General features: G+C 42.3%; 1 protein-coding gene across 3 annotated transcripts in view; it reads left to right on the top strand.

Annotated features, from left to right (window-relative positions):
- The window catches only part of LOC131125470 (microtubule-associated serine/threonine-protein kinase 3-like), a 32,742-nt gene that overhangs the window by 3,993 nt on the left and 16,716 nt on the right, over positions 1–12,033 (top strand). Inside the window, exons 2-6 of one of the 3 annotated variants that reach the window (XM_058067059.1) lie at positions 1,084–1,115; positions 4,743–4,831; positions 5,138–5,210; positions 7,382–7,402; positions 8,267–8,345. In XM_058067059.1, the coding sequence (XP_057923042.1) occupies positions 1,084–1,115; positions 4,743–4,831; positions 5,138–5,210; positions 7,382–7,402; positions 8,267–8,345 (294 nt within the window). Of the gene's footprint in view, positions 1–1,083; positions 1,116–2,121; positions 2,591–4,742; positions 4,832–5,137; positions 5,211–7,381; positions 7,403–8,266; positions 8,346–12,033 lie in introns of those variants that run through there. The other 2 variants (XM_058067057.1, XM_058067056.1) reach the window with 2 other exon arrangements.

Raw genomic sequence — 12,033 nt, 5'->3', positions numbered from 1 at the left:
ATTGTGAGGTGTGTCTGGCTATACTTGCTTCTCACATTCAAACAAAACTACAAAACGGATATATGATCGAATTTATGTATTCTAAACTTAAGAAAGACAAAGTAAGAAGCCAAAAGCTTACCACTTCCACATGGAATGGGAGAGGACAGGGAGGAGAACTATCGGAAATGCCATAGCTGAATCCATGCAGTGTGAAGGTAATCTTGTATAATAGTAATATAATAGTAAATGTCTCACAACATTACTGAAGTTAATCTAATGTTCCCCCCACAGTAGCCGGGGTAGCACCGTTAGCGCTTCCATCTCATGTTCCCCATGACGACGGACGGTAAATATGTTTGATACCGTTTTTATACAGTTGTTTTTGCCGTTTACTCCGACTGTGCAGCCTCTCCTCCTTTGCTACGATCGGTTCGCGTAGCGAAGGGGGCGCTCAAAGCTAACAGCTGCTCCTGAGTGTAAACAATGGAGCAAGAGGCAAGCTACAAACGTAACAAGATGAACATCCATAGCTGCACACACTTGCTTAAAGGGGTCGCTATGGCACAACAACAATAGTCATAACAAAAGTCATAACTAAAACACTATTTAACACTAACAATGCCACAGTAGACATGGAGCTGCTGTAGCTAGCTTGCACTTGGGCGGCGCCATTTTGAAATTGTGTCAAATCCAGTCTATATCAGTATGAACAATATGCTTGTTTTTCATGTCATGCTTAAAAGAAATATTGATATTTTAAAAATATTGATACATCGCCTAGTCCTACTTCTTACTTTGTAGTCCCCCCCCTCCAAACTTTGAGAATAAGTAAATTGGAGAGGCTAACTAGTTAGCTTAGCTCAGTAGCTTTGAGAAATGTGTTGTAAACAAAGAATGATAAGAATATGCAGGTGAGTATAAGGGTGCTATTTCATGTCTACAGGGTCCAAATAATGGTAAAAATTTAATTTAGAAAATCTTGGTTTTATTTAAACATTAACATGGTGCAGCTCACTGCATGTCTGAAGCTATAACTGACACACTAAACCAGCGTTTGCCTTGCATATCCCTTATTGGTTTTCTCAATTTTCTTTATTCCAGAAAGAGCTGAGTCTTCCACGTCGGGGAACTGTGTAAGTGACATCAATGTCATTCTCCTCCAAACCAGATCATCCAGGTGCCTGTCGTCTGTTGTCCGTTTATCCGTGGATTTAAATACTTGCCTTTCATAGCTGTGCATATGCATTGACTGGGACTGAGACTGTCTGCAGACAAAGTGGTCTCACCGCTCAGACTGGTTTTATGTCAACTTAAACAACAGGGTGGAAGCGTTGGTTGGGCACACTTTGAATATTTGTTGGTGTTAGTGGATCACCATTTATCTGTAAAAATAGCTGGGTCATCTGAGAAACCCTTTATTCTACCTGTAAGCATCGGTCTCTTGAGAAACTTGAATCTGTCTTGGAACTTCTGCACTGTTTTTACAAGGGGGTTAGGGTTATTTTCACCCTGTGACTCAGAGGTAATTTAAGATAACAGGTCTCTAAATGTAGGACACAAATGACAGTGTTATGGAAGTAAACAAAATAAGGAATGCTCTCTTTTCAATGAGAAAAACAGTATTTAGTATGTGGGTTTGTTATACATGTTTGTCATGTAATGACATTCATAAGCTAGAACTGTAGGAAATTGATTGGTGGAAAGGTTTATTATTGAGGGTTGGACCAATTGTACTTTCCAATGCAGCTGGCAACTGCTACTGTGTGTGAATAGTGATATTAATCTACGTATATGTAACACCCTGTCCATATAAAAGAAACAATATTTTACACTGCTAACTAAAAATAGAAAAAAAATCAACCGTGAGTCAGAAGAAAGGACATCCGTTGGAGACAAATGTAACATTATTGAATTCTGGTAAAGCCACAGACCCTATTAGATACGTTAGATACCCTGCATGTTAAATAATAATGCTCATAAACATATATTTTGGATATATGAGGCCAAATTCTTTACATTATCACCGTCATCATTATGGCCCGATTATTATTTTTTCTGTTTTAAATTGTTCATTTTCTTCTGGCCTGTTTTTCCCATGTTTTTGTGGCAGCACTTAAATGCAACGCTATTTCCTCCTCCCTCCAGTAGCAAGGCAGTGCGCATGCGCTGTCCGTCGCTGCTGAGCCTGTGACTGACTGACTGGAAAGTTTTTCTCACTGTTATTTTTTGTCGCAGCTATCAGTCGGCAATGTCTCGCACTGTGGAAGACGGGTTTTTTAAGGAAACGTAACTGGTGATAGGGCTAGCTAGTAGAGCGACGGACATGGCCGTAGAAGCCGCTCGTTATTGTCGAGCTGGCGAGCCGTGGGTCTGGGGTCAGTTTTTACCGAAGCTGAATGGAGTTGCTTCCATCGGAGGCTGTGGGCTAAGCTAAGCTAACTGACTCTAGCAAAGCTACACCGGGGAAACTATTTGACATGTAGAGGACACCTTCCACACCTGGATTGGCTTCATCGATCACCATGTCTGACCAAAACCATTACTGGACGGTGCTGCCGAGCTACAAAACTAGTTTTGTAACCGGGGCCATGATGAAGAGATCCAGAGGGTAAAGACAACACGGCTTGTTATTGCATTAAATCATCATCGATGTATGCTACTAGCTGTGTTCTATGGTGGCTGCTGTAGAGACAAAAACGTCTGCCTGGTTTTAACTTGTCAGCTCAACGATTAAGCTTGCTAAGTTTGCGCAAGGTAAACGTGGATCCATTCGAGCCACAACATTCAAAGGGAGTTAGCACATTGTTTACTGACATTATCAGGCGTGATAATACCATAGAGTTAGCCGAGATAGCCTATAGTGATGGTGAATATGTCTGTTGCAAACGCCCTACTTATTGTTCAGACAGGGAAACGTGGCCACTGCCAAAGTCTTGTGTGTTTTTTGTGCATCATCTTGCATCCATCTGTCGCATAAAACCACACAAAGTACCAGGGCAGATCGATACCCCGATGGGATCATGCATGCTTTTGTCGATGGGTTTCACTTTGTCAGAGGGATTGAATTAGCTCTTCCATAGTAGTGTGTACTGTAACTGTAAATGTGCTCTGCGTGCCCTCTAACCATCATAGGTTATAAGAGCCCTATCTCCCTCCATGTCCTAATTTAGACGTGAAACATAGTAGTGTTCCGGCGTGTATTTATATTTACAGACTAATTGTTTAAGATGACATACCCTCACCAGACACTTCTGAAGACTCTAATGAGACCAATAAAATCACTGTAAAAATGAACACATCTCAAAATAATGATGCTCAGGCTCCAGTGACATTGTCAGAGAGCTGTTTGGATATAAATCTGTTTATTATCATGGTTGGAATGCGGCTCATTTAAAACAAGATAAATTAATTGGTTAATTGCTATTTAGTAGAGTGAACTTGCGTACTAATTGCCTAGTGTGAATATTTCTATTATACGTCCCATTCTCCTTGGAGTAGCCAACGCCAAATCCTTCAAATTTCCCCCAACACGTTTAGGAGAGCACACACTACAGCATTCTTTACTTATGTGAACACACGGAAATACATAAATGTGATGTCATGCTTTTAGGCATGGATGTTACTTCCTCAATGCTTTCGTGACATGTTTTAGGTCATATGAACAACCGCATAAAAAAAAAATAGTGTGAACACAGCCCAAGTATGAACGCACCCTTGGATAGCCGTACAAATACAAAGAAAAACATGTTTTGTAACAAGTTCAGAAGACTGAACATATGAAATGTAAATACAACAATTTCAAGTACTGTCATATTACTAGTTCCTGTTGAGAGATATGCAGTCCAGTGTATTGGTTTTCCATGACAACGAACCTCAACAAACCAGTCTATGGCTTGTCATATGTGCGCCCTCTGCGCATTTCTTGTGTTGTTTTGCACATAGACTGTCCGTAGGAGCCCGTACAACCGATTCTGACCCAGGCTGTAGTGAAAACCTGACATCATGAGGCGGCTGTCCAGTAGTCACAGAAAAGGCGTGTTCTTGTCTCACATAGGGATTATGGATCATGGCCAAAATGCTGAAAATGTATTTTCTTTAATACAACACATGCCTTTACTTCCTAAGAATGAACGTTTGCAGATTTTTCAGAATCAAACACATATCAGCTCTTCTGTCTAGCTGTGTTCACCTCTGTCTGTTTTAGTCTTTTTCGGTCGTTGGCATCAAGATATACTGTAAGTGTGTGAATCTGCCTCAGTGGTGACCCAGAAATGTCAGGAACTATTGATGTTTTCCTCGCCTTTAATTATTTTAGGTTGCCGTTAGAAAGGTACAGAGAGGTGCCATCAGTAGCTCTCGGATGAAACTAAAATGATTGAGGCATTGTCGTCATGTGAGAGCATATATAACAGCATACATAACACGTGGTCATCATCATACTTCATCAGAGTTAAGCATGTGTGCGTAGAGAGTAGCGGAATTTCAAAGGCAATATCCGGGGGGGATTGATCTTCCTGGGATAGAGACTGTGCACGGTTACATCATGGGAGTCAGCGGGTCCATTCCTCTTAGTTAGAAACTTCCAGACATGCCTGCCACTGAAAAGTGGGAATCATGAATTGTGTGTCACATTGTTGATAATTAGATTTGTGGCTTATTTGCATACACACACACATGGGGAAACATGCAGATTGTGTTTGTGGAAGTACATTGCATAAGCAAATGTTTTTGCTCTTAAGTTTGTTTTCCTCCTCTCACAGTGCCCGTAACAACAAGAGAAGGAGTTTGGCGGTCGGGACCCCTTCGCCCACACTCTCACGACCGCTTTCACCTCTCCCACTTGCCACAGGTACTTGTGTGTTTTTGTGCTTGCTGTTGCGTGTCAGCTGAGATCTGTGTGCGATTATTGCTGGGCACAGGCTCACTAGATGTGTTGTGGACATGATGGCAAAGGGGGGCGGTCAACTCTCAAATCAGGAACAGCCAATGGAGAGATAATATTACTCGGTTTTCATTGACACTGCCAATGGGTTAGTTTAACAATCACTAAATTATAATAACAGCGAAATTAGCTTCTTAAAAACAATACAGAGGACTCAGCTCATAACTGCATGGTTTTACTGTAGTAACAACCAAGTTGGTGTTATTTCTTCAGCTGGTAGCAGCCCTTCAGAAAGTCCTAGAAATGTGTCTGCCAGCAGCTCTGCCAACTTCCAGTTCGCCCGCAGGTAAGAAATTACCTCTGCCTTACTACTGATGTCTTTTTCTTTTATATTTTTTATTCTCCGTAAATGTGCAAAAGATTGCTGCCGTGAGACCTAAGTTGAAAACTTGGCCAATGGCCTGGTGGTGTAATGGTACAGCTGCTGCCTTTCAAGCCAGAGGGTATGTGTTAGGTCTGAGCCCTGAACAGTTGAAAAAGCAATTCTGTTCATTTATTCATTCATTCATTTTCTACCGCTCGTCCTCACGAGGGTTGCGGGGCTGCTGCAGCCTATTACAGCTGTCTTGGTGCTGGTCGCCAGCCAATCACAGGGCACATATACTAGACAAACAACCATTCACACTCGCATTCATACCTATGGACAATTTCATTCATTCATTCATTCATTCATTTTCTACCGCTTTTTCCTCACGAGGGTCGCGGGGGGTGCTGGAGCCTATCCCAGCTGTCTTCGGGCGAGAGGCGGGGTACACCCTGGACTGGTCGCCAGCCAATCCCAGGGCACATATAGACAAACAACCATTCACACTCACATTCATACCTATGGACAATTTGGAGTGGCCAATTAACCTAGCATGTTTTTGGAATGTGGGAGGAAACCGGAGTACCCGGAGAAAATGCACACATGCACGGGGTGAACAGGCAAACTCCAAACAGAGATGGCCGATGGTGGAATTGAACATGGGTCTCCTAGCTGTGAGGCCTGCGCGCAAACCACTCGACACCGTGCAATTCTTATTTTGCTCAAAAAAAAAGTTATTGAGCAATTTGTTTCCCGTGTATTCGTATTACTCCAAAACATGCAGCTAACTAAATTCAGGTTCAAGTGAACAGGAATGCCAATTTGTCCAGGGGCGGCCATTATCAATCCTGCTTTGGAAAACAGCACCAATATTATGTTTTATGAGAAAACTTAATGGCATAATAATGGGGCCCAACCGTAATGGAAAACAAGCCCACAGAAAAGCAGCACAAGCAGCTGAAAGGCCTCAGGGCCACTTGCTGGTCACAGGTTTTGGGCAGAGCTGCAAGTCGGTGCAAACACTCATTTTGACTGGTGCTGGTGTGATCATGGTGGAAACTGCACATCTTTCCCTGTTTAGGATACCTAATGCAATATACGAGGGAACTCGAGGACCATGAATGTCAGGCAACACATTAGTGTTGGAGACGGTGTGGAGTTGTATTTTTTTTGTTTCATTGAACTTCAGTGTCCTCCTACGTAACAGAAATGTTCATGTTTGAATCATTACAACCTCTAAATAGCCCATAAAAAGTTACCTTTGTGCACCCTGTTTTTCCACGGTCTTGCAGCAGCAACTCCCTACTTTTATTGCACATGATTCAGTTTCCGAGTTCTGACTGAGGCTTTGATGTGGCACCGCAGTACGGCATATTGCACCATACGCTGGAGACTGAATTGAGTTACTTTGCATGAGCATGTACAGTATGACTCATCTATATTTGCTGAGACTTCATAGGCTGCCAACGTGCAAACAGATGCTGTGAGTGCAGTTTTGGTAGCGCCGCTGGCTGTCATTTGCACGAGTGACCCAATTATTTTGCCATGCAAACAAAAACCTGAAGGAAAATGTTGTAGAGAACCATACAGAATGATTATTGTCCCTTTTTATACTTGGATAATAATAATAATAATAATATTTTTTTACCTCCATGCATTGACACCATGTGACAAAGGAGACATTCCATGTTAAATGCCATATGTTTCATATGTGAACAGTATTCTGTTCTATTCAAATTGTCGTGTCACCTCCTGTTTAGTAAGCTTATTTGTGTGAGGAAGCCTTTGACTCTCCTTGTCATCATGAATTGAATCAGTGACAGAAAGTGGGCCATGTCCTTTGAGAGACACACTGGACACGGGGGGGGGGAGCTCACTCATATTTTTGTAGTGGTTCTGAGAGTTTATGTTCATATAGTGTAGAGATCGAAGGGAGTGTTGCTGCGTCGAGGCAGAGACCAGCCTGGCAGGTGTTCAGTTGAAAAGGGTGACAAGCAAACTGGAGCGTGACAGACAGACTTGTTCTCTCATTCTCATTAAGCAGTGTTTACTTTGCTCCTCACACTGTCTCTCTCTCTCTCTCTCTCTCTCTCTCTCTCTCTCTCTCTCTCCATCGCCTGCTCCATTTGTGCCGTCTTCCTGCCTCTGTGAAGCCATCTGGCCCGCAGTGAGAGGTAAGACACCATCAGAAATGGCTGTTCTTCTTCTATCTCGGTTTCTTGCAGTTTTTTATCCATTGAATGGATTGATTTTAGTAGGCATTTGCAAGGCCAAGGTGAAAAGAACAGTTATAACACACCAAGTGTTTAAATTCAGTTGGCCATGGCACCGTTTGGAGCCGTCAGCACTGATCTTGCTTGTATTTCCTGGCATGTGTGGGCAGGATGGCAATAGCTGCCATCACTGTGTTAATAGCGTGACGTGCCAGTGAAGTCGACGAAGAGGAGGAATGGGACACTGGACACAAAGTCTAATAGGATGTGTGCCCTCATAGAGTTCTGGACCCCGTAGTGCAATAGTCTGGATTTTACCTGGACTAATGTGTAAGCACAGAACACTATAAAAGTACTTGGACATGTTGACATGACGTGAATATCACAACCTAATGTCCTTGTTGAATAGATTGTAGCGTAAACACATTTGCACAATGAAAAGATTTACATCAGCAGGTTCCCCTCCATTCCTGTAGGTGGCAGTAATAGGCATTACAAAGTCGGTGCTTTTCTTCATGTCAGCTCAATAAGATGGATCTGGTGGCCCCACTTGGGCCCAATGCATGATGAAAAATAAAAATAATATCACTCATTTATCATTATTAAAATCTGCACCAACGTCAACTCGGTTCTTGCTTGGCTAGGCTACCTCGCCAAAAACTTTAATGTAAACCGGTATAAGTGAAGTGTCAATTCTCTATCCCCAAAAGGACCTACTTTATATCCGAAAACCTCTAATGTGCTGAACCACTAAGCTATGTTAGATTCCGCTGTACTACTTAGTGGAAACAGGACTTTATTGTTTTCTTCTTCTTTTTTTTGCAGAGGCGATGGTCGTCGATGGTCTGTGGCGTCAGTTCCGTCGTCTGGATACTGCACCAATGCACCCAGTTCATCAGTATCTGTAAGCTTCTGTTCACTTGTCTCACAATTTCTCTTCTCCGCTTCCCCAGTAATGCACACTGCCTATCTCTGTGTATACCAACCTTTTGAGTGCAGCTGATACTTAACTCCCAAATCCATTTGGAAGTGTGAAACTCTCACCTGCCTACAGGCTTAAAACGGGCCTTGTCATCAGTGTGTGCTTTGCTCAGCAAGGAAATATGGAACCCAAACGTTTATTCGTCGCAAGTTTGTGTTCTTGGCAAAGGGACAAACCTTGACTGGCGTCTATAGGCTGGAACCTTTCGGACTATCATTTTATACTCACACATCAGCAGTGTTAAAGTCACACGTGTATAGCATGGAAGTCTGTCACCAGGGAGAACACACTCATGGGGTTAAATGGGTTTCTGCATAAAGTTGATTTATACAAAACAGATGAGAGGAGATGGGATACTGTTTTCATTATTTAGTCAGGATAGCAGGATGTGTCCTCTGATAAATACTAGCATCACTGCACTTTATCATGTTGCACAGAGGGAAGAGATGAATCATCACTTGCCTTCCAAGAGTTTTCTAAAAGGTGGCCAAGAGCTTTTTCCAATGGTGATTTGAATCTTTTTTGCAGACTTAAGTATTTTAATGGCCAAAGCGATCTTATGACCCGAAATGTGCACTGTGGTGTTGCTTATTCTAAAGCAAATAACAGGAATAGGGCTCATCAGTATTATAAAGCCCTTACAAGTACAGTCATCCACTTTATCACGGTTTTGTAAAAAAATAATAAAACGTTTTAGTTAACTACTGCCTATTATTAGTAAAAAAAAAAATCAATATTCCTCCCCACCTCCCAAATTAAGCATTTCAAGCATATAAAGGGCTAAATTAACTAAAATACAAATACAGTATGAGTCATCAAAACCACCATTCAACTTGTGGATGTAGTATTCTACATTGGTCCCTAGGTGTCGCTATTTGTTCGCTGAGACGAGCACCAGACTTGATCACGGGAACAACAGGCATTTATTACACAATAATAAAAATATCATGACACAGCTTACTGTTGAGGCCATAGCGCACTACAAGCTGAAACTCAACTCTGAACCCCAACATCACTTCCTGTCTGCCACTGATTCTTAAGTGGCTTATTTTCACTGATTATGATAATAGTAACATGCATACACGTCACGCCGGAATACATCACAAGAAGCTTACTTAATCCTAACCATCCGTTTCACATCAATCGCACTACATTTGTTCACTTCCTGTACATTTTATATACAGTGTACTATATTGGGTAATAGGTAAAGCTGACTATATGGGTGTTACTGCATGTCGAGATGGCTCTAATAGTGTAAAAAAAACCTAGTTAGAAGATCATACACAGGCTTTCTATGTCACAACTGTGAAAATATTCAATTTACAGTGAAGAAAATAAGTATTTGAACACCCTGCTATTTTGCTATTTCTCCCACTTAGAAATCATGGAGGGGTCTGAAATTTTCATCGTAGGTGCATGTCCACTGTGAGAGAGATAAACTAAAAAGAAAAATCCAGAAATCACAATGCATGATTTTTTTAACAATTTATTTGTGTGATACAGCTGCTAATAAGTATTTGAACACCTGAGAAAATGAATGTTAATATTTGGTACAGTAGCCTTTGTTTGCTATTACAGAGGTCAAACGTTTCCTGTAGTTTTTCACCAGGTTTGCACACACTGCAGGAGGGATCTTGGCCCACTCCTCCATACAGATCTTCTCTAGATCAGTCAGGTTTCTGGGCTGTCGCTGAGAAACACGGAGTTTGAGCTCCCTCCAAAGATTTTCGATTGGGTTCAGGTCTGGAGACTGGCTGGGCCATGCTAGAACCTTGATATGCTTCTTACGGAGCCACTCCTTGGTTTTCCTGGCTGTGTGCTTCGGGTCGTTGTCGTGTTGGAAGACCCAGCCACGACCCATCTTCAATGCTCTGACAGAGGGAAGGAGGTTGTTCCCCAAAATCTCACAATACGCGGCCCCAGTCATCCTCTCTTTAATGCAGTGCACTCGTCCTGTCCCATGTGCAGAAAAACACCCCCAAAGCATGATGCTACCACCCCCATGCTTCACAGTAGGGATGGTGTTCTTCGGATTGTACTCTTCATTCTTCTTCCTCCAAACACGCTTATTGGAATTATGACCAAAAAGTTCTATTTTGGTCTCATCTGACCATAAAACTTTCTCCCATGACTCCTCTGTATCATCCAAATGGTCATATGCAAACTTAAGACGGGCCTTGACATGTGCTGGTTTAAGCAGGGGAACCTTTCGTGCCATGCATGATTTCACATCATGACGTCTTAGTGTATTACCTACAGTAACCTTGGAAACGGTGGTCCCAGCTCTTTTCAGGTCATTGACCAAGTCCTGTCGTGTAGTTCTGGGCTGATTCCTCACCTTTCTTAGAATCATTGAGACCCCACGAGGTGATATCTTGCATGGGGCTCCACTCCGATTGAGATTGACCGTCATGTTTAGCTTCTTCCATTTTCTAATGATATCTCCAACAGTGGACCTTTTTTCACCAAGCTGCTTGGTAATTGCTCCGTAGCCCTTTCCAGCCTTGTGGAGGTGTACAATTTTGTCTCTGGTGTCTTTGGACAGCTCTTTGGTCTTCGCCATGTTACAAGTTAAAGTCTTACTGATTGTATGGGGTGGACAGGTGTCTTTATGCAGCTAACGACCTCAAACAGGTGCATCTGATTCAGGATGATACATGGAGTGCAGGTGGACTTCTAATGGGCAGACTAACAGGTCTTTCAGGGTCAGAATTCTAGATGATACACAGGTGTTCAAATACTTATTTGCAGCTGTATCACACAAATAAATTGTTAAAAAATCATGCATTGTGATTTCTGGATTTTTCTTTTTAGTTTATCTCTCTCACAGTGGACATGCACCTACGATGAAAATTTCAGACCCCTCCATGATTTCTAAGTGGGAGAAATAGCAAAATAGCAGGGTGTTCAAATACTTATTTTCTTCACTGTATAAAGAAGGAATCGTACTTCACAGAAATGTACTTATCGTGTGTTGCTCTAGAACCGACTAACCGCGATAAAGGATTACAGAATTTTACATTTTCTCAATACATGTATTCCTTTGGAAGGGTCAACTGAAGAACGGCTCATCAACTCTTGTTTCAGGTTTCTGCAGTGATTGTCTTGGTTTGTCTTGAGACTCGTTACTCAAACTGCAGATTACCGTAAAACAATAGCTGGGTCCTCTGTCGCGGCTATAACTTTGTATGGTCGGCCACATGGCGCAGAGACAGTGAGGTCAGCCCTTCTCGCACAAAGCCCCTTTCAGGGTTCTTCTCAGTGAGCTCTTTATGCTTCTATGGTCTGAAACGTCTCCAGTTTCCTCCTCTGGGCTTCTCCTCCTCTTTTTAGCACCTATTTACAGTCTTTCATTTCTGTCTTTTTCCTCCCTTTCACATCCAGTTGTCTCTTTCCTACATCCTCCTTATGACACATAAGGACTGCCGGATGGATGTTTTCATACATTCCAGCAGCATGTCACACGTTCTGGCGTGGAATGACCACACAACCACGGCCAACATAACAGCCATGCCGCATCCCTTGGGATGTGCTGGGGCACCAAACACAAAATCCTGTTCCAGTAGAACAGAACACTTTAGCCCGCTGACTCCTGTTTTAAAACTGATAG

This window comes from Doryrhamphus excisus, chromosome 3 (assembly GCF_030265055.1).
Source record: "Doryrhamphus excisus isolate RoL2022-K1 chromosome 3, RoL_Dexc_1.0, whole genome shotgun sequence".
Taxonomy (NCBI): domain Eukaryota; kingdom Metazoa; phylum Chordata; class Actinopteri; order Syngnathiformes; family Syngnathidae; genus Doryrhamphus; species Doryrhamphus excisus.
Note: the sequence above shows the minus strand (reverse complement) of the source record. Positions and strands in the feature narration are given on the sequence as shown.